This window comes from Diadema setosum, chromosome 6 (genome assembly GCF_964275005.1).
Source record: "Diadema setosum chromosome 6, eeDiaSeto1, whole genome shotgun sequence".
NCBI classification, from domain to species: domain Eukaryota; kingdom Metazoa; phylum Echinodermata; class Echinoidea; order Diadematoida; family Diadematidae; genus Diadema; species Diadema setosum.
Window position 1 is genome coordinate 25,083,226 of NC_092690.1, and position 24,251 is coordinate 25,107,476.

The 24,251-nt window shown below is 37.5% G+C and overlaps 2 protein-coding genes across 3 annotated transcripts in view; one reads left to right on the forward strand and one right to left on the reverse strand.

The window, feature by feature from the left end:
* Positions 1 to 24,251, forward strand: part of LOC140229476 (ubiquitin-ribosomal protein eL40 fusion protein) — a 336,799-nt gene that overhangs the window by 105,795 nt on the left and 206,753 nt on the right. The window lies entirely within an intron of this gene.
* On the reverse strand, positions 6,025 to 16,164 carry LOC140229473 (uncharacterized). Of its 2 annotated transcripts, none has more exons than XM_072309726.1 (3): positions 16,082 to 16,164; positions 10,325 to 10,672; positions 6,025 to 9,085 (listed from the first exon to the last, which is right to left on the reverse strand). In XM_072309726.1, the coding sequence occupies exons 1-3, from the start codon at positions 16,160 to 16,162 to the stop codon at positions 6,608 to 6,610; spliced, it is 2,907 nt and encodes a 968-aa protein (XP_072165827.1). In that variant the 5' UTR covers positions 16,163 to 16,164; the 3' UTR covers positions 6,025 to 6,607. The 2 variants fall into 2 exon arrangements, with proteins under 2 accessions (XP_072165827.1, XP_072165826.1); XM_072309725.1 differs by having other exon boundaries at positions 10,325 to 10,675; positions 16,082 to 16,163.

Below are 24,251 nucleotides of genomic sequence, written 5' to 3' on the forward strand. Positions count from 1 at the left end.
TAATACGTTGTCAATACATTTACCAAAGTGGGAAAACCGGAAAAAAAAATTTGAGAATTTGTTTTGCGTTTATTTAATAGAGTAGGGTCTGCTGCACATCCACCAGGAAATGCCTTTTCCACGCACTCGTATTGTAATATGTGTTATCATGTAACTCATGACACACAGGACACACAGGACACACAGGTTTCAGTTGCCTTTGAGGTTTTGTTGTGATGGGGGTTTTGGAAGGGGGGAGGGGGATGGGGGTGGGGTAGTAAGAGGGAGAATGGACGGGGGTATAGAGTGGTCGGGGGGGTGGTTGCGAGGGAGGGTTTTTTTTTAACAATAAACTTCAATCAATGGATATTGATATTTTAGGTTGGATTGAATGAAAGCTGAAAAGAAATTATTTTTTTGGTAGGTGATTTAGTTAATAGAATTTATAATGTAATGAAAGAATAAAATTGGTTAAGAGAATGATGGATTAATAATGTAAAACTAGAAAAGAAGTGATGTCTATATATGGATTGTGTATATGGATTGTGAAAAAAAAAATGTGTCAGAGTGTAAAGTTTTGGTATAAATTTTGTATTTATTGATGTAAAGGATTATGAAATTGGTCCAGAGAATTTTGTATAAATTTTTTCTGTATGTTATGTTTCCCATTGATGAAGAATAAAATATTCTTTAAAACAAAAAAAATTACTACCAATCTGACCTGTTTTCAAACAATTGCCATAGTTGGCTTATGTGAACAATCCACAGAGAAGGTAAGATCGATCTTGAAAGGCAAAATGTATACAATACCAAACAGGTGATTTTTTTTTTTTTTTGGGGGGGGGGGAGCAAAAATTTATAAAATATCTATCTCTATCGATCTATCCATCCATCTATGTAAAATATATGCATTGTTATAGTATATATCATTAAACATTCTCCATTCTTCCCTGCTCCTCTTTCCTCATTCTTCGTTGTCCAGTAGCTGTGTGTGTGCATTTTCTCCATTCCTGTTATTTCTGTGTTTTGTGTTGTTATTGTTGTTGTTGGCATTATGTTTTGTGTGGCCGCGTGTATATCTTCCTTTTTGGTAAATTTTCCTGGCATACCTGGTCTTCTAGGCCCGAATTCACGAAGGTGGTACAAATGAAACCATGGTTTAAACCATGGACAAAAACCATGGAATGCCAAGTGCCGCATGGGATATTTCGCTACGAAATCAGTCATTTCGTCGATGAAATGATTATTTTTTAAAGAAATGACAACATTTTGTAACTAAATGAACATTTAGTTAACATTTCGTTAACGAAACAGTAATTTTGTCGACGAAATGACCAATTTCGTAACGAAATATTCCGTTTGACACTTGGCGCTCCATGGTTTTTGTCCATGGTTTAGACCATGGTTTCGTTTGTACCACCTTCGTGAATTCGGGCCAAAGTGTCTGTGCCATAAGTGCGATATGTTATATAGTTTATATGTTTGCATTCTAAAATCATAGTATTGTTTATAGTATCAGCATCATTGTATATCAATGAGTAAATGTACAATAGTATATACTGTAGAAGAATTCAATATGAATATATTTTATTGGTATAACAAATTGGGCTGCCATTGTTTTGTTTCATTGTTCCACATCTTACAAGCTTGGCTTTTTAGTGAAACACTGTTTTCCATCGATATGATTATTTACTATTTTTGCTGAAATGACAAAGTGCATTGTTTCTTTTTTTTTATGACATCATTCAAGCATATACTTTATATTGTATTTGAAAAAATGTCCTTATCAGACGAAAGACAAATCGACAACTTGTACCACTTTGAATCATGTTCTCTTTTTCTTTTTTCTTTTTTGATGATGGAAATAAACTATTGAATATATAATGATATTGAAACATATGAATATATGTAATATATACAGTATATGTATTATATCTATTCATCTGTTTATGAAATGTATCACTGTACATGTAGTTTAACGGGTCATCTAAAACACCGCTTATAATGTAAATATTTGTACAGAAAAAGCAACACACACACACACACACACACACACACACACACACACATGCACATACATCCCTCACCTTCACAATAATTTAACTCTCTCCCTCTCTCTCTTTCTCCTGTGTTCACATGACAATGCATTCTGCCTACTCTTATCTGAATCACTTTTTATATCTTATTTAATATTACTTCTTCATCTTCTCCATGTGAAATTGTAATTAAATTCGCTCAAGGCACATCTTTCATACGTAGGCACTGTTCTCCCCTATAATAAGTGTAAAATATCCTTTCCATCAATACACGATAGAATTTGAATTCCCACAGTCCATAGCCAGAGTCCTGGTACATGTATTCCCACTCCTCCTAAATAATCTCAATCAAACTTCTGTAAGTATGATATGTATGTCTTTGAAGAAGGGAAAATGTACTCCTGTCATAACGAAGTCCTCAGATCAGCAGTTTTCTTTTGTTTTATCACAATTTTGTTATAACCGAACAGTATACTGGAAGTATATAATGATGTATAGATGATAATTTAGGAACCTAATGTTGATTTCATTGTTATGAGAATTTGGTCAGGGAAGGAATATACAAAAATTTTCTGACAGGTTCAGAATGCCATCCAGGGACTTGCATATCTTCATAACAGCAAGCATATCAATGCTGAGGTTATCCTGCATAAGTAGTAAAGTGGAACCTTATAACAAAGGGGTCGGACACAAACAAAACCATCTAAATACGTGTACATGTACAACAAGACGACTTTGCAGGTTTGAACTCTTCATATTTCTCTATTTTTGTACCCTCATATAGTGAGAAACTTGATATAACAAGATGATTCTCATGTTTGTTTGTGTTTTAGGTCCTCCTCCCCTATACACCATTAATGTCATCCTGATACTAAAATATCATAATGTGATCTGTATCATTTTGAGCTTGGCAAAGCAAAATATTCTGTTCAACTTTAATTTCTAATGGCAGCCATTTTCGTTTAGCATCACTATTTAAATAAGACCACAGCATAAGTGCCATGCAAACACACACTTGCACTCTCCATTTTGTACAAACGTACAGCATGTTCCTCATTCCTGCCCAAAATCACATTTCTTTGAGTGCATTGTATTCACAAATTATCAGTCTCTCAGTTTCTGGCACTGTAGGAATACAAACATTTATTCCAGTAATAAATTTTTACAGTCATTGTTTTATCATTTTGGTGTCATCTGCCTTTTTTTTTTAAATACTTAAGTTTCTCCTGTGGGAGGAAAGTTAACATTTTCCAGAATATTCTGCCCAATAAAAGAGAACATTAAATATTTTCCAGAATATTCTGCCCAAAAGAGAACACATCAAAATAAACCACTAATCACATGACAACATTAATACAATCACTGCATTTGATAACCTCATACAGGTATAACCTTGACCATTGACAAACTATTCTCTATTCCATACTTTCCTGTAATCAAAACGCAGTACAGTAAATCATACACACAGCATGTCCACTGTCATGTATGAGAGTTGATCATGGAAAGACTTCTAGACCTGGCAGCATGGGATACCACCGAGTGGGACGGCCAACTCAGCTCAGATATAATATATTCAAGAATCCCCGTAACAAACTGTTTACAGCTTTATCACTGATCTCTAGTATGTATACACACTGCGGAAGACTCTTGACAAAGAGTCAATCATTAGCGATGAGCCCACCCTTCAATGCACATATTCGCTGACGGGTGTTATTTGCGGGTTTCAAGTGCACCCCTGGTGGGCAGTGATTGAATCAGGCCATCCATGAATCCCCACACTACCAGGTATGAATATGTGATCAGACCAAGTCTTTAATCATAAATTTGTCAAACACATTTACAAAATTGAATGCAAGTCACATTGAAATATATACATTACTTTACAAATACAAACACATGTCAGTGCACTCCCGTTATAACATACGAACACGGCTATAATGAAATTCCGGTTATAATGAAATAAAAATCCAGGCCGCAACATTATCCTCTTTCTGTTTTTCATTTGTTTATTTGTTCTGTTATAACAAAAATCTCGATATAATGAAAAAAAAAAAAAATTCCAGTCCTGAAGACTTTGTTATAAGGGGAGTCCACTGTACACATAAACGGTAAATAGGCCAACCCCCTTCATTTTCATTGTTCATACATATGCCCAAATCCTGTTTGTGACAACTACAGTACATAACCATGACTGCTGTACGTCTGTAGAGACATCACAGTAGTCACCCTTGTTCCTTAACAAAAGTGGTCCACATAAACGGTCCACCTAAACATTCTAGTGGGCAATCAAAGGGTTGCAGTAATATATGCATCTCATAGATATTTCCCCTTCTACATGTAGACTGAATCTAATAACGTGGACCTTTTTCCATTTCTTCAGTAAAGACATTTGCACAATCAGCACTTTCTAGAGGGCATTTGTAAAGGGTGGATTCTGGGAAAAATTCACCAGGGACCTGTTGGGTTAAAGCGGACAATGAGATCAAACATAAATCAGAAAATCAAGAGATATAAAGTCTGCAGATTTTCTGACTAATGTTTGATTGCTTTTTTTTTTTTCTCTCTTTATGCCACAGGGCCCAGACATAATAAATACCATGGTACCCAGGCACAAATAAATCCTACACACTAGAGCATGTAAGCTTTATCATGGACCTACAAAGTCTCATATAATTACTAGATGCAAGACTCATGCCTTAGGGTTTTGTTTTCTTTTTTCTAGCTCACATGACTGAAAAGCTTTTACTAACATCTTATAAAAATAGACCCTCAAAAATAAGAAACTAAAAATAAAGAAAAACAAGAAACACTGTATGGTTTTCCAACAAACAAACAATAAAAAAGTCACATTACAAAATATGTCAACTTAGGAGGGGTAAAAACTGAAAGAAAATATAGGAATGTGAGTCGGATTATACAGTGGTCTTATGGGATTATTTGACTAATTCAACTTGGGCAATTATTTGACTAATGCGACTTCAACTTTCATACAGTTGTTTGTGCTATATTTATTGAGATACTAACAACTGCAAGGGGTATGGAAACTTCCTCTTTTCAATATGGGGGGGGGGGGTGTATGTTTATCAATTCACTTGAACAAACCTGGTGCTACATATACCTAAGAAAGCAAAACTGTACAGTAGCTACTACATAAGAGCTTGTACCAAGCAATGATAACAGCTGAATGTGTACAGGCTACTCCTGTTACACATTGTAACACAGAAATATACTTTGTAATACCAAAATTTGGGACTTGAATATTTGTACTTTGTTGTGAATAGATTTCTTCATAGCGTTGTCTGTTTTGAGAGCCCTATATTTAGTGATCATTCATATCTTATATTCTATGTAATGACTGGGTTTCTAAAATGATTTGTTGGGTGTTTTTTTTTTTTTTGAGAGGGGGGAGGGGGTAGTTGGTGTCAGTTAATCCATGTCATATTACAATACACTAAAAGCTACAGATGTGAATTACCATCAAGACAGAAGAAAGCAGAAAAATATTGACATAAAAATTGACATAATACCTGGAAAGTTTTTTGTTGAATTTGAGTCTGTTGGGTGGCTCGTAACTGCGAAAGGTTCAGTGAAAGCATAATTTATTCAAGAATAAGAAAGTTGTGGCACTTTCACTTCTTCTATAGTTATGCTCAAGTACCAGTAAACACACATATTCACACAGGTGTATTTATAATTAAAGCACATTACAACATTCGATTGCTTACAACATTCGATTGCTGGTAAATCTTCTTTTGCTTTTTAAAGTGACAAATATTGAGTGACAAATATTTTTGGTCAGATTGTCATCTACATTACCGCTTGACGCAGTCATACTCTTTTAACAGGAGGTCCAAGACACAAATTCCTCATTACAGTGGACTCCCGTTATAACGAAGTCCTTGGGACCGGCAATTTTCTTTCGCTATATCGAAATTTCTTTATAACCGAATGAATAAACAATAAAAATACATAGAGCTGACAATGTTGCGGCCCTAAATTTTACTTCGTTATAACCATGTTCGTTATAACGGGAGTGCACTGTATTACCTTCTTCATACATGTATACAAAATTTAGTTCAGATATTTGTGTGACCTAATACTGTAAACATCAATATTTTTTGTATAATTAATTTTCTGCGCCGAGCGGCTCAAAAACATTGTCACGGGTTGATGAATTCACGTTGTGCAAATGTCAACCCATTCAGACATACAGAGAAAATTGTGAGGATATTTTTGTGGGTTTAAGAATTTGTGCTAGCCAGAAGTAGCGCAAAATACGTGTACGAAAATTAATGTACCGCAAAAATTTCTGGATTTACAGTACTTAGCAGACCTATATATGAGGGGTCATCAGAAGCTGCCACAAGGATGGCCTCTCATATAATGACAGCATTTTACATCATCTCAACCAAGTAAAACTTTTGTACACAATGACTTTCATGGCAGGAATCTCATGCAAAATTCCACTTCATACAATGTTAAACATTAGCACCCAGCAGAGTCTTAGAGTCTTTCCTAGCCCATCATTGCACTCATGTGGGATATTGCTACTCCCACTGCATGTCCTCAGCCTGGGGCAGAACCAACAATCATTATAGCTGCTGCACCTTACACTCTTCAACAAGCTGTAACATGAGGCTGGTTGCTTCATCGTGATATTCGCCCAAGGTCGCGTTGTTCTCTCCAGTTTCCCTGGCTTCCAAAATGTCGACTGGGGGCTGTAGAGACTCTGTGTGCTCCATCTCCTCCTGCTGGTCCTCCCCTCCCTGGCCAAAGCTGACTCTCGACTCGTGTTGGTCAATATTCATTAACTCCTGCTGGTCAGTGTCCTTCGACTTCTGTTGGTCAGTGTTTACTCTGCTCCAAGAGCATCCCTGGTACTTCCGTGTCACCGGCTCATAGACACCATGGGCCCTGCGGAGGTGGTTGCGCCTACCACCTCTCTGAGCGAACCCTTCACCGCACTGCTCGCACTTGAAGGGCTTAGTATGGATTCGGAGATGGGCACGCAGTCGCCAGACATCACTGAAGGACACACCACAATGTTCACACACAAAAGGTTTGTCCTCAGAGTGGGTCAAAAGATGGACCTTAAGGGTGCTTGGGCAGGCGTATCGCTTCTTGCAGTGGGGGCACTCGTGGTTTTTCTCGTCCGTGTGTACCTGCTGCTCATGGTACCACAACGCTGTGGTGTTCAGAATGATCTTATCGCAGAAGCGGCATTTGTCAGGGTTTTTGCCCTCGTGCAGTAGCATGTGCCGCCTCAAGTTCCTTTCCGTTCTGAACTTCTTTCCACATGTGCTGCACCTAACACTTGTGGTCCCCTTAAATGCAACCTCTTTGTGCTGCTGCAAGTGTATCTGCAGGCCACGGTCTGATCTGAACTTGGCATAGCAACCACCCTTGGTGCAGAGAATTTTTCTGTCCTTGTGGATTTCTTGGTGTATGATAAGGCTGTGCAATGAGAGAAAGAGCTCTCCACACTGGTCACATATGAATGAGTTGTCGACGTCTTTGGGCGAAGCTTCACTAGGATGTGAAAATAACACATGCTTCTTCAAATTGCCGACTCGACTGAAGGATCTTTGGCAATGCTTGCATGTAACCCGTGGCAGACTCCGCCCCTTGACTTGGCTACTATCAAGATGGGCAGTGCTTTTTCGCCCTCTACCCGTTACAAGGAAAGGGTTGAGGGAAGAGTACTGAATGCCCACAGGTGCTTCAGGAGGCTCTGCATGATCTTCCTCAAAAGAATGGGCTTCGATGTGCTTTTCCAGTGACTGCTTTGACATACAGGTGAAGCCACAGCAAATGCACTGAAAGATGCCAAGATGACCTAGCATGTGATAAGTGCTCTTGCCAGGAGAGAAGAAACGCATTGGGCAAAAGAAGCATTGGACAAATCCCTCCTTATGAACCTTGGCGTAGTGATCACCAAGGGCAATCATGGTGGTGAAGGACTCAGGACAGCTCTTGCAGTGGAAGATTTTGTGGGTCTTGTAGTGGTTGCAGAGGTGGTGGCGCAAGTAGAATCTCTCACCACACTCAATGCAGTCAATGATGCAAGCATTTCCACTTAATCTTCCAGCCTTCTCCAACGAGAGGCGCAGGATTTCTTGATTTCTTGTCTCTGTGTCATTGCTCGTATTACTTGCCTCTCCATCTGCCTTTCCTTCTTCCACGGAAGAGTCGTCTACAGCTTTTGGTAGCTGATCGGATTCCAATTCACCAGGCAATTCTTGGCCCTCCCTTATTATCTGCTCTGCAAGCTCAGCTTTGTACTTCTTCAAGAGACCACTAATTTCAAGGTTCTTCCCCTCATTCCAGAGCCGGATCCCCTCTTTACAGATATCACACTTGATGCCATGAGTGCCACAGTGACTTTGAATGTGTCGCTCCAAACTTGACTCAAAAGTGAAGTAGATGGGACAGTGCGGGCACTTGAGAGGGCGTAAGGTTTGTGAACTCTGGAATCCAGCTTCTGACCCTGTGGACAACTCTTGCATCTTCTTCTGAAACTCCACAACTTCCTCTTTGGTGTTGAACACCTTGTGGACTTCCTGCGTATGTGTCCTGCGCTGAGAAGCACGTTTGAAACTCTTTCCACAAAAGCGGCAAGGATAGCCTCCTCTGCAGCTTTTTTTGCGCTTCTTGGCGTGGCCTGAGTGGTTCTGTTCACAAGAGTGGTTCTGTTCACTGGGGCGCTCATCATCCAGACTACGTTTAGGAACTCTTACAGTTATTGATGTCTTGTTTTTAAAAGACTTGAAATTCCTGCTCTCGGCTTTTTCCCCCACAGAGCTGTTGTCGGAACTACTGTCATCCCCATTGCTTACGCAACCTACACTGTCATCATCATCATCGTGGGTTGATGTAGATGGCATGCTTTTTGAATGGATGCTTCGCGAGCCGTTTTCTACACCGGCTGATGTCCCACTCTCGGAATCCCTGTTCACCTGCTTGTCTGTTTCTCCAACCAGTGGTTCATTTTGCATGTCACCATTTGTCTCTCTTTGCACGGGTGCAGGTTGCTTTGTCTTGGAAGGTTTGAAGATCCTCTTCATCATCATCTGGAAGAAGAAAGTAGAGTTCAATCAGTAAAATTAGCTGCAAATGCAGTTTCAAGGGATGGTATAGTACAGTTACTAGACAGGTGAGGATTCAGCTTTTAACTTTTGCATGATATTTAGAAACCACTATATAATATTAAAGAGCATACAATTCTAAGAGGAATTCAAAGTGTATTTGATAATAATCTGTTTTAAAATGAGAAATCTAAAAACAGAGTAAAACAAAACTTGGATATCTCAACCATTTCAAAATCAATTTTTAATCGAATAAGCTTTGAATTCATCTAGAATTAGAGAAGCACTCTGAGAGCGCAGACCTCCACCAAGCAGCTAATTTCCACCGATGATCTTGTTCTTCCATAGAGATCGGTGATTTCCACCCATATGTATAGTATGCTGAAAATCGCCTGATTTCACGTCTTTTGTTACAATATGTATGTCATAAACCCTCAGCTGCGTGGCACGCCTCACCCTAGCAGGAACTAGAGCATATGCGCATATGAAAACCTCATATGAAAACCTCATAAATGTGCAGCTTGAACTCCAAAGTCAAAGGTCAAGGTCAAAGTTCATTGACCCTACCTACCAAAATATTGAAAAAAAAAAATCATAAAATCCATAACAAATTTCGGATCACTACCAAAATCTATTCTTTGTGTCATTCTCAACCTTTCCTGCAAGTTTCATCTGAATCCGTTCACAACTTTTTGAGTTACATGTATTTTGCACACGGACAAACTAACCAATGGTCGTGAAAACATGTCATAACCTCCCTTGGCGGCTCAGGTGAGCTAAAAAAAACCAACAACAATTTGTGCAAATCTCCACAAATGACATTTGCCTAGATATTACAAATTTACTGCATTCACTCAATCCACTGTCACATATTAAAAAAAATAATAATAATAATAATGCCTTTCGCAATGTTTAATGGCAGGGGCATTACAAAAAATATAATTTGTGCAAATCTCCGCGATATTTTTTCCTCAAACTTTCACTGGGGTGGTAATACTACATTCACTCAATCCACATATCAAAATGAACTTGTTCCTTAATGCCTCTTGTGCATGGTAATCATTCATATAAGTACCGGTACTTGAAACGTTTCCTCATTGCTGATACCCTTTCCAACTATTTGCAAGTAAAAATGCAGATTCAGCACACCCCAAAATCTGCCAGCCTAGTGAGAGTTAAAACACTGCGTGTAAAGTATAAAAAGATCGCATAACAAGCCGCCACCTGTGGACATTGCCCATCCCGTAACATGACGCTCGGCTCGACGTAGAAATGGTGGACCCGCGCATGCTCCCTCAGGGGTTCAGTGTGAGTAAAGGCCAGTCCACAGCGTGCACACATGAAAGGAACGTCTTCCCCCATTACCACCCGCATGAGCTTGTTCCCGCGGAAGATGGAGATGACTGTGTTTTCGACGCTTTTCTTGTTGGGCGGCCCGCCTCCATACGCCTTTCCCCCGCCCCGCTGATGCTGGACTGGAGAATTCCCATTTGTACTGCCATGGGAGGCATCTCCATTGGTCAGTGGAGAAGCAAGGTGGTCAGATTGCTGAGACGACGCCATGGCATGGACCTGCTAGATAAATTGCACATAGATGAAAAATAAGCAACTTGTCATTCATGTACAACATACATATACTTGTAGGCTAAAGGTGCAATGTACAAGGTTGGGTGCAACAGACTCATATACTCCATTTGCATAAATAGCACTCACTGTGCTTTTCATTGATTTAGCCCTTACTGTGCTTTGTTAACCAATTGCCATGCCTCTTGGAGTGCTCTCTTGGCCGATTGGCAAAAAGTTTTATGTCTAAAGAAAAAAAATCACATTTTACCATGGAACAGAGATCACCTACCCTAATTCCCTTACTCCTATATTAGTCACCATGGCCTTCCTGCTGGACTGTGGTACATTTCTGCACCTGAGTGGGCACAGCATCTGTACAACTACAGTACAATGTAGGTATATTTCAATGGATTTATTACTGAGTGCTTAAAATCTTATGGTGCCTTTGCCTGAAAGTCTCACTGAGGAAAATACATACACAAATGTACAGTCAACCTCGCCTTGAAGTCGAATCTACAATGAACTGAAGAAATAGCAGCTTCAATTCAGAGAAAATTTGACTTATGAGGGATTTAAATCAATAGAATAAAGAGATAAAGACTTAAAAAGACCTTTGATTTTGGTGATTATTCGACTTTTGAATGCGAGGTCGACTTAAGCAAGGTTGACTGTAGATCAATAGGCCAACCTTTTAAAATGCAACAATTGACAAACTTTTTCTTAATCCCTCCCCCCCCCCCCCCCCAAAAAAAAAAAAAAGAAGAGATATGTCACTATGGTGACTGGTATGCCTCCGACATAATGTATGATGACAGTGAGTGATGACAGTTTTATCTTATTGGCAAAATATTTGACATGCTTGTCATAATGTGTTGAGTGTTCACTTTCCGTGGACTACAAAGGTTTAATTGAATGAATGGCTAAATAAAAGAGAGCAACTAATTTGGGGATTTGAGGACTTTTATTTGACTTTTGACCCTTTTATAAGTTTATGCATTGAGTAATTTTTGAAGGTATGGAGAAAAAGTGTAATTTCTGTATTAAATAGTAAATTGTTAGCAATTTAACCTGGCCTTTGACCCTTGACCTTTGACCTTATGACCATGAAAACAGCAGCATGCATAAATACTTGTATAGGGCATATTTTCATGATACCTTGACCACTTCCGAGATATGGAGGAAAAAGTGAAAATTTAGCACTTTCACTTGACTTCTGACCTTTTGACCTTTAACTTTTTTTAGGCCAAAAACTTCCCAGAGAATCTCTATTGGGTAATAATACATGTATAATACACCACATTTTAAGAAAAATCCTACCGACATTGCATGAATATGAGGGGGAAATGAGATTTTGAGGAGTTTACCTCTACCTTTGACCCCTGACCTTTGACCCAATGACCCAAAAATTCCCCTAGAAAATCACTGTCAGTCATTTCATATGTACTATGTTCAATGCAAGGATACCTTGAACCATTTGTGAGATATGGAGAACTAGAACTATCACTTGTGATTCATATACCCCCACCCACAACTGAGGGAATTAGCTCAACCAGGATTATTTATTTGGGTTTTTTTTTTACTTTTTAATGGAAAAAAAATGTTACCATGGCAATGCACTGTCCAACAGTGAATAAATGTATTGCTCACTGTTATAGTCACATGTCCCACATCTCAAGTCAAGTGCTCAAAAACTGAGTGAGCAAGAGAAATAAACTGATGATTTCTATGATTTTCATTAAAAATTGTTACCATGGCAACACAATGTGGACATTAATAAGAAAAAATGAAGTTTGCACAACTATATATCACAGCTGTCACATGTGCCAAATTTCAAGGCAAATGCTAAAAGGCTGAGGGACTAAGTTGAATTCACATTATTAGTGTATCATTTTCATTCAAAATACTATCATGGCAACACATTTTCAATACTGATATTCCGAAGATAATTTTTGCACATCTAGGTAATGTAGAGGTAACATGTGCCAAATTTGAATCCAGAATGCACTAAAACTGAGATATGGAGAATCAAAATGTCTGTATGATTTTTATTCAAAACACACTGTTACCATGGCAATACCTTGTTCGACAATGATGAAATATGAAGTTTGCGTATCTCTGTACTATAGTGGTCGCATGTGCCAAATTTCAAGCCAAATGCTCAAAGACTGAGGGAGTTACCTGAATCCACAGTATTTGTGCATGATTTTCATTCAGAATATGCTGTTACCATGGAAACGCATCGACAATAAAAAAAAAGATTAAGTTTGCACATCTAAGGTACGATAGTGGTCAGGTGTGCCAAATTTCAAGCTAAATGCTTCAAGACTGAGGGAGTTAGCTAGGCTTTGTACGCTTTTTGGTGAAAAAAATGCTGTTACCATGGCAACGCATTGTTCAACACTAATGAAAGACTAAGTTTTCACATCTATATGCTATAGTGGTCACATGTGCCAAATTTCAAGATAAATGCTCAAAGACTGAGGGAGGTAACTGAATCCACAATATTTTTGTATGATTTTCATTCAAAATATAATGCTGTCACCATGGCAATACATTGATCAACAATGGCAAAAGATTAAGTATGCACATCTACATACTATAGTTGTCACATGTGCCAAATTTCAAGCTATGAAAATGTTCAAAGACTGAGGGAGTTGCCTGAATCCACAATATTTTTGTATGCTTTTTAGTGAAAAGATGTTGTCACCATGACAACGTATTGTTCAACACTGATGAAAGATTCAGTTTGCACATCTACATTGTATAAAGTGTACTATAGTGGTCACATGTGCAAAATTCCAAGCCAAATGCTCAAAGACTGAGGGAGTTAGCTGAATCCACAATATTTTTGTATGCTGATGCTTTTTAGTGAAAAAATGCTGTTACCATGGCAATGCATTGTTCAACACTGACAAAAGATTAAGTCTGCACATAATATGGTATAGTGGTCACATGCATGCGCCAAATGCTCAAAGACTAAGGGAGTTAACTGAATCCACAATATTTTTGTATGATTTTCATTCAAAATATGCTGATTACCATGGCAACGCAATGACCAACAATAACGACAGATGTTTGCACATGTATACATACCAAAGTGGTCATGTGTGCCAAATTTCAAGCTAAATGCTGCCTTCTGCTCAAAGACTGAGGGAGTTAGCTGAATCCACAATATTTTTGTAATCTTAATTTGTTCATGCTTTTTAGTATAAAAAAAAAAAAGCTGTTACCATGGCAATGCATTGTTCCACACTGACGAAAGATTAAGTTTGCACATCTATATACTATAGTGGTCACGTGTGCCAAATTTCAAGACAAATGCTCAAAACTGAGTGAGTTAACTGAATCCACAATATTTTTGTATGACTTTCATTCAAAATATGCTGTTACCATGGCAACGCATTGATCAACAATGACAAAAGAGTGAGTATGCACATACTATAGGCCTATAGGCCTACGTACCATAGTGGTCACATGTGCCAATTTTCAAGCTAAATGCTTAAACTAAAGGATTTAATATGTTAATCCACACATATTTTTGTACGATTGGTAAAAAAACCTGTAGTTCGATCCACTATATTTTGCAACCGACCGACCGACCAACCACCTGACCGCCTGACCGACCCACCGCCTGGCCACCCAACCTCAGAGTGATTCTTATATACCCTCATACACACTATGTGTGGGTGGGCCGGGATATAAAAAAGTGAAATTTTAGCATTTTCACTTGACCTTTGACCTTATAGCCTGAAACTCAATACTAGATAATCTTTATGGGATAGTATATGTACTAAGTTTCAAGAAAATACCTTTAATTCCTGTTCAGGCATTGCACAGATAAGGGGAAATAGTGAAATTTTGAGCACTTGACCTTGGACCTTTGGCCTCTTGCTGATTTTACTAAAAAAAAAAAAAAAAAAAAAAAATACCTGATCGATTAATTGTCCCATATCAGTAAAGTCATCATTGGACCAAAATTGGGGAAATTTGCTTCATCAAGTCTTGAGTTATGGTGTAAATGGATAAATTTCATGATTTGTCCTTGATCTTTGACCTCCGGTTGATTACACCCAAAATGTAATTAAGTTATTGCCCAATCATACCTTATGTGACCAGAGTGGACCAAGTTTGTTAAAATCCCACTCAAAGTTACTCAAGTTATCGCGTAAACAAATGGGGACAGAATTGTACATACAGGTAAGTAGAATTTATTTGGACTGAAGAATAGCTTTTAACTTAGAGAAATTTGACTTCTTTAAGTGAGGGAATAAAATAAAAAATTAGAATGTAGTAAAAAGAGGACTACTGCTTTTAACCATGGATATGACCTTTGACCTATGACCACAATTAAACAAAATGATTTAAACTTTTAATTTTTCTAAAAATAAAAAGAAATGAAAGAAAAAATTACAGGGAAAACATGAGGGCCCCCCCCCCTTAATATTTGATAGTAACGTTACAGGTCCTATACGCTAGACCCTAGTGGCACACCAGAAAATTTGCTCTGAAGATCTTTTTTTTTTTTTTTTGGGGGGGGGGGGGGGGGCTTGTCAGCTGATTATATGAAGACCGGAAGTTGCACTTGCGCCCCACCCCTTTACAGACAAAATTCCTGGTACGCCCCTGATTATTTCAATCATTAACTTTTGCCAGCCTTTAATAAGTTTTAGGGAAACAAATCTGGAAATCTGTCTGTCCGGAGGTAATCTTTTGTTTGTTTGTTTTTCAATTTTGCTTTGTAGATGTGTTTCTTTGTTTTCTTTCCTTTCTTTCTTTAATTTTTTTTTCTTCCTTTTTTTTTTTTTTTTTTTTTTCATTCCTCCTCCGTCCGGAGTCGAGAGGATTCCATGAAGTCACACGTGTAACAGTTAGACAATTACATTTGCAGTAAATCATCCCTGACGCAACGGCTGGCGCTGGCGACGGGATCGGGAAACTGCGCTCCTTACCACCTCAGAGAGTCATTTTGGATTTACAGCGTGTAGCACCCCCATTGGCATTGCATTGGCTACCCTACTGTTTTTTGTTTTGTTTTTTGGCATTCTTTAATCCGCCGAAAATTGTAACATTTATAGGACGAGCAAGTTGTACAGTAAGTTTATCATTGAAATAGCGATATCAGCCTAGAAATCTGTAATGTAAGCGAGGTTTAGACCTCGCTATAAATGCGGTACATAATCATAACAAATAGACAGAAGAACCCGTCATATTTTTATTCCGTGAAGCCAGACGCAGTCTCCGCGGAACACCCGACAGGCATGACAAGGTTTCAGACTCAGAGTCACACCGATCTAACAAGTTAGTGATTAGAAAGTGTATCAAGCCAGTACTTAACAAGCAACCCAAGGTACAATAATACGCCAGTGGTAGACTGTACCAAACAGGAGAAAGATGAAGAAGTTCTAGTTCTCTTACCTGTGATTTAAGGCCGTTTTGAAGAACATACCAGGCCTTCCGATCTTCAGAATTGACACGGAGCGAACTACACGATACCATACCGTGCTTTTTCGGCATCAATTTGGATGATGTGAAGAGCCTTATCTAGTAGAGTGTCGTGTGCTATAACTCTTTGGTACCGTGTGCAGAGACCCAACAACTGGAATGGAAACTCTCCAAGATCATGGCAGCAGAGGGCGTATTAATTTCTCTTACTCCGTTATTTTCGCGAGGGTTTAATTTTCGCGAATTTCGCCAATGACTGTTGGGCTGCGAATTTAACAATGCGCGAAAGCATTCTTATCGAACAGGCATTAGTGCATCAATGATAGCCATTATACAAATCGGGCTGGATCACGAAAAAAAAATCGTAAATAAGTCTGCGAAATCCTCAGTTGCAAAAATATCTCTACAAAAGGCTGCGCGAAGAGTTGAGGAGCGCACACGATACATTGGCGTGGTTCGGTTCACAGAAGTCGAGTTCTGTGGTTCGGATGCGGAGTCTTATCTAGTGTCGTGCGCTATACTCTTTGGTGCCGTGTGCAGAAAACCAACAACCACTGATCAACAACTAGAATAGAAACTATCCAGCTTTAGGACAGTAGAGGGAGTAGCTTTTTAACCAACTACGGCACTGCTCAAGAAACTAGGCTGCGAGGCTGCTCGCGTGTCTCTTCTCTTCTCTTCTCTTCTCTTCTCTTCTCTTCTCTTCTCTTCTCTTCTCTTCTCTTCTCTCCTCTCCTCTAGCTCTCCTCTCCTCTCCTCTCCTCTCCTCTTCTCTTCTCTTCTCTTCTTCTCTTGCAGGAAAAGTTAATAATGCACAAAAAAAGAGATGATTCAATTATTGTAGTGATGTGGACTTTACGGATTTTTTTAGGGATTCTAAATATCTTTTTGCTAATAGGGTCAATGAATTTGGGCCAGGAGAGTTCAATCTGCGCATATTTGAGGTTTGCCTACGCGCTCTAAATAGCGCTGTAGGCTCCGCGTAGCTAAAAGCTGATGACGTACACAAAAGGCTTCTATTACTTGTATTGGAAATTTTCAACAGAATAAAGACATACTACTACGTACCATTTATTCAAAAAAAAAAAAACAGATATAAAATTACTTTTCTATTACCGATTTAAAAAAAAAAAAAAAAAAAAACCTTCTTTAATCTAGCAGATACAACCAATTCACTGATATAATAAATAACTATACCACACATAATAACGACTAAAATAAAATAAAAAAATCTTCGTCTTAAAAACAAATCTGCCCTACTTTGGCAAAAGGAAGCAAGTGACATATCAAGTACAAATGCTACAAATGAAGAAAATATGTTTTTGGATAGGCCCTTCAACATGAAGATTTGTGATGAGAAAAATGTCTGTATTCGTGCAAGTCAAATGGTGATGAATTTATAACAATTCGAAGAATTTTGATATTCCCATAGAAACTCATAACTATGTAAGTTGCTTCCTTTTGCCAAAGTATTATAGATTTGTAGAAAACATGAAAAATCTGGCAAAAGGAAGCATGTGACAATCATGAGTATGTTACCTGCTTCCTTTTGCCAAAGTATCATAGATTTGTAGCAAACATAAAAAAATTGGCAAAAGGAAGCAAGTGACAATCATAATATCACAAGGATGTCACTTGCTTCCTTTTGCCGAAGTATTTTAGATTGTGTGCAAATATAAATAATTTGGCAAAAGGAAGCAAGTGACAATCATATCATGAAGTTGTACCTTGCTAATTCCTTTTGCCAAAGCATTTCAGATTTTTAGCGAACAATCATATCATAAGGATGTTACTTGCTCCCTTCTGCCAAAGTATATTTTAGATTGTGTGTAAATATAAATGATTTGGCAAATGGAAGCAAGTGGCAATCATATCATGAGGTTGTAACTTGCTTCCTTTTGTCATTTTTTTTTCATGCAATTTTGTGCATTTGCTTCCTTTTGCCACCCGAATATCTCAGAAATGGGCCAAAATTGTAACTTTTAGATGTTCCAGTTAAATAGAGCATGCCTTAAATATGTCAAATCAATAGAAAAACAAAATGTAAAGTCAATATCCATGTAAATGTCAATTGCTTTCTTTTGCCAAAGTAGGGCAGAAATATACCTCTCATTTTGATTTCACAGCATTCAAGGTATGATTAACTATTATAAATATAATCTAACATTTCATGGGATTACCATTACAACAGATATTTGTTACTTATCAAATGCATTGTAATCCACTGGAAAAAGACAAAATGGTGTGTTTGAGAACCTATGATAATAATCCTTTTTAATTTTTTTTTCCAAGTCAGTGGCAATATCTAATAAAAGAGAAATGCAACATGGCCTGTGCAAAACAGCAGATCAGTTACTAAAAGTGTCAAGATTATTCTTTCCACCAGAACTAGAACAGTACATTAAGGAATAATAACAGTAAATTCATGCACATTACCGGTATCAAGAAAGTGCAGAAGGCACTGGTAAATGCGGAAACAATGTGGTTTGTGAAACAAATCAAAGGCACGGCTTGTTAAAATGATATTGCCAGGTGTTTCAGTGATATCAATCAAACACGTTTCTACTCACTCATATTTGTTTGAACAGCATGGGGTCAAATGTCAAGATTAGGGCTTACAGTCTAAAAATCAATCTGGTTTTGCCAACTCTGGAAAGGTTGGTAAGATGATATAAAAATGCACAGCCAGTTACCTACAGTGAAGTAGGATTACCATGTTCTGGACTGTGAATCCAAGCATGTGATGTACAGTATATTCTGATGTGTATGTGTGTGAGTTCGGGGGGGGGGGGGGGGGGGGATATGAATTGTGTTAGATCATGACTGATATCAAACAGAACACAATTGTAAAAGTTTCGAAAACAAAATTATAGACAAACATTCGTAGCTGTAAAATAATCAATTTACCTTCTATGTGCCAATAAAGGTCGATTTGTGGAGGTTTGTTATTCTTTGTTGTTTTTGTTTTTGTTTTCTTTTGTTCTGTTGTTTTTGTTTTTTCTGCTTTTCATCATCATCTAGTGATCCATATAAACTTTACCTACTTGAAGATTGTCAAGAACTGACTCATGATGTAGTAAATTATACCTCAGTCCAATCAATAGCAAAAGATAATGAGGTTTCAGGAAGAAAAGCTGTAGAACATTTTGTTACTTCATTATTGCCAAATTGATCAGTTCTTATGAAGATGAGGTGTCTTGAAAAGGAATATCAATGAATAATCCCCCCCAAAAAAAAATCATGCTAAGTACTCATAATGCAGGAATGAATACATCAGCACTACAAAAATTGTATACTTTCAAAAATTCCTCCGATAATTTATCATGGTCACCACATACTCTCATTGATTACATGAAAAAATATTTCATAGTTGTACACCGCAATAAAACATTCACCAATCATTTACAACAATAAGTGTGCATGTCATTTTAACAATCACGTACAGTTCATTCATCTGCACATAAACAAGGCCTTATGACTCTGGCAAATTTCATAACAGGTTTACATGTCCCTTCTACTCCCCAGCAATCAATTACGCATCCATCATTTGCTACAGGGTAGACTGGGGTTAGCAGGATCCCTGCACCTGCATAGGACATGCTATAAACTTCATCAAACATAATACAGTGAGATGACAATTACAATGTGAAGTTTCAAGACATCTATACCAGTTGCTGGGACTGCACTGCTCCAATTTCACACCACATAATTTACAGTTCTTATAATGCACTCAGTCGGGGGGGGGGGGGGGGCTGATTTGAAATGTTCAAATTTGACAGAGACCTATCTCACCCAGACCATGACGGCACTGTTAATAAAAATTGAGAAATGAGTTCTTTATCACAACAGAATGGAATAAAAATACACCTTATATAACTCAAATTAATACCAATGACAAGTCTGTACATGTATGTCTAAAGTTTCATATTGGACACATTCTATTACTGCCTGTTCTCAAAATATTATACTTGCCTCACCAACTCCACAAACTCTTGAACACTGTGTTTCACAGCAGGAGTGTTTGGGGGAAAAGGTTTGTATACCGTAACCCGTAATTTTGAATATTGTTTGCATTCTTGTGTAATGAGTGTATGAGGATAGACATAGTTTTTCCTGGCTCAAGGATATGAAAGTATGATGGTAATTCTATAGTACATCATGTGCAATAATTTTACTAACTGACCTCAGCAAAATCAATACCCATTACTTTTTTTCCTTTCATTTTATAAGTTTGTGTCTGCACACATGACCCCCTTGAATACTTCTGATACTGTTCTTCTTGCAGACTAAATATTTTCACTATTGAGTCACCAAATTTGATTGCTTACGGGTGTAATTCACTATTAAAAATACAAGATAACTATACACAACATTAATACTTTAGCACAAAAAAAGCATAGTACAACTGGGTATCAGGTAGCATATCATGGTCCAACAAATACTTCGGTCTATTAATCTGATATAGTATTCAAACAGCTGATACAAAGAATACCCATCCCATCTGGCAGTAAATAAAAGGACAAAGAAGAACGGACAGTTATTCATTAAAAAATCATCATAATAATATGTGACAAGGAAAAGTAGAAATTACGCGGTGCGTAATATATGTCCCCGCCGGAAGTAGCATTTAGTAGCAAAATGTACAATATAGGTAAAAAGATCAAGGTCAAAGGTCAAAGAAGTCAAAGGTCAAAATTCTATGTAGAAGTTTTGAAGCCCTCACCTAGTGCCATCACATAAAGCAAACGGAATCGAAATCGGGTTAGAAATGGCGAAGGAGTAGCATTTTGTAGCCAATGTACAATATAGGTAAAAAATCAAGGTCAAAGGTCAAAGAAGTCAAAGGACAAAATTCTGTGTAGAAGTTTTGAAGCCCTCACCTAGTGCCATCACATAAAGCAAACGGAATCGAAATCGGGTTAGAAATGGCGAAGGAGTAGCATTTAATAGCAATATGTACAATACAGGTCAAAAATCAAGGTCAGAGGTCAAAGAAGTCAAAGGTCAAAATTCTGTGTAGAAGTTTTGAAGCCCTCACCAAGTGCCATCACTTAAAGCAAACGGAATTGAAATCGGGTTACAAATGGCGAAGGAGTAGCATTTTGTAGCAAAATGTACAATTTAGGTCAAAAATCAAGGTCAAAGGTCAAAGAAGTCAAAGGTCAAAATTCTGTGTAGAAGTTTTGAAGCCCTCACCTAGTGCCATCATATAAAGCAAACGGAATCGAAATCGGGTTAGAAATGGCGAAGGAGTAGCATTTTGTAGCCAATGTGCAATATAGGCAAAAAATCAAGGTCAAAGGTCAAAGAAGTCAAAGGTCAAAATTCTGTGTAGAAGTTTTGAAGCCCTCACCTAGTGCCATCATATAAAGCAAACGGAATCAAAATCGGGTTAGAAATGGCGAAGGAGTAGCATTTTGAAGCAAAATGTACAATATAGGTCAAAGGTCAAGGTCAAAGGTCACAACTGAAATTCTTTATAGAAGTTTCAAAGCTCCCATGTAGTGCTATCATATAAAGCAAACAGAATCAAAATCGGGTTAGAAATGGCGAAGGAGTAGCATTTTGAACATTTTGATCACACACGGACGCACGGACGGACGCACGGACGGACACACGGACGCACGGACGGACACACGGACACACACACGTACGGAGCCCGTTTCATAGTTCCCTGCTCGAACTCGTTCGGCGGGGACAATAAATGAGACGTTTTTGTTTTGAGTAGTTTTTTGTGAACTCGGAAACGATTATATTTGGCATTTTAATGTCATCTAGTACTCTAATGCATCGAAAAGTTGTATACAACACTGCAGTATGTCCTTATTACTGATAAAAGTCTCATGAAACAGAAAACCTACCATTAGTTACAACTTACTATATGACCAATCAAGTTTAAAAATCCACATTAATGTGGTTTTAATTAATGCTGTACCTTTTCATTGTAAGTTGTATCATTGTATCATTCCTTACAATCATAAGGTAGAATAAAAACTTCTCCTGCACATCCCTTTGTTTATGTTTTTGATACTGTATAAGCTGTTATTTTCATGAGGGTTTAATTTTCGCGAGTATTGCAAATCACAGTTGGATCGCGAATTTAACAACACACGGAAATGACTCCAAGCGCTGTGTTAATAGACGTAAGCGTCGGTGTCGATTCGCGAAAACAACATCAGGCAAAAATGCCTATAACCTCGTCATTCGCAAAAATAACAGCGCATAAAGTATTGCTTAAAAGCATATAAAAGGCCACAAAATTAAAATTCATCCTTAAATTGGCAACAATTATAAGGAGAGTTAACCAACATTTTTCTCACATTGGCAAGTTCATGCATTTTAAAAGGTTTTGTGCAGATTTCATGAATGTAACCAGCTTGATCTAACCTTTCTCCGATACAGAATATACAATAAAATTAACAAGAGCTGCCAATTTGAGGAGGAGCGAGATAGAAGGATCTGTCACAAAAATTACTCCAAGATTTGATGTACAAACACACAAAGCCCATACTCATAGCACCATCTTCCCCACACAATACAATGGAATAGTTTATAACAGGTAACATTTCAGATAGATGGAGGCACAGCAAAGCAGGGGTACTACACACCTTACACTGTAAAAATACATACCAATTTATACATAGACTACTCACCAGACATGCTTCATGAAAATACATCAAAATATACAGGTCAAGTACAGGCATAACAGCTTATTATCAAGCAAGTACAAGTAGTACCAGTCTACAAGCATGCAAGTCTACATCACATAGCATAAAACACTTTGGTGGCAACATTTGTAATCAAACATACACAATGCACAGCTGACTGATGGGCCATGTAAAGTTATGGAATATATACTTTAGAGGCTCATATGTGGTTCATTCTTTTTTACTTCCAGTAACCACAAATTAATATTGAATAGATAAGTAATCAAATAAATAAATAAATAAATAAATAAATAAATAATTAAATAAATAAATAAATACATAAATAAATAAATAAATTCATATATTAGATTAATCATTCTAACAAATAAAGTCATTAGATAAATAAATAAATAAATAAATACATAAATAAATAAAATAAATAAATAAAAAAAAATTAACAGATGAGTAAATTTTCTAAAAAGTGAATGAATCATTAATTCTTCAAAGTCAGCAACTATTTCGCTTTGTTGTTGTCACTTTTTGTGACTGGTCAAAGAGAGTTCATCCTGGCTCGTTCCATTTAGTGAAATGAGAACTTAATACAGCTATCATTACACATCTCTGTAGCGAGGTAAAACAAACAAACAATAGAAATGACAATGCATTCAGTAATATATCTTTGCTCATCAATTTGTCAGAAGGCAGCTGTGCTTTGTTTTGATCCTATTCAACAAGGAAAGAAGAGATTTTCATGACCATAACTTCACATGGCTTTCCAGACATCTACACACATGGTACAAAGATATCTATTTCACCTACCTAGCAAAAGAACTCACAGAAAACAATTACACAAAGCTGACACAAAAGGGGTGCATGACCAGCAGAAGGTACTTACACGACCCACGCTTGGTTCACAAAAAAAAAAAGAGGTACCGAAAGCAAATGAGCATCACTACAATACCAGATAAACACAAAGCATTACTCTCAAAATAAACACAAACCATTACTCTCAAAATTATTATGACAAAAGCTTAACTCAGTAGAAAACAAAGGAGGAAAACAGAGAGAACTGTTTATCATTCCACCTGGATTCAAAAATATAATCAAAAGAAATATATATCTACTCTCCAGCTGCTTGTAATCTTGGTGACTTCGATATCAATATCAAAGTCAAACATTTTTTCATACATAGCCTCTAACCATGCAAACCTGACCAAAAAACAAACAAGGAAAACAAAACACAAAAAACCTCCCAGAAAACAGGAAAATAGGATAATTTGACGGAAATGTAAGGGATCTGATATTCAGCAAAATATAAAAGGTAACATACCTTGAAATCACCTTCTGTTAGAATTTCTAAGCCAAAAAAATGCTTGCAATTTCCACACTTTTTGGGACATTTTCTCTTTTGGGTTTGTTTTGTTTTTCTTTATTAAAGCACATTACCATAAAGTCTTGAATTGTCCAACTTTTCTTTGCAGCATAATCTCCTGTAA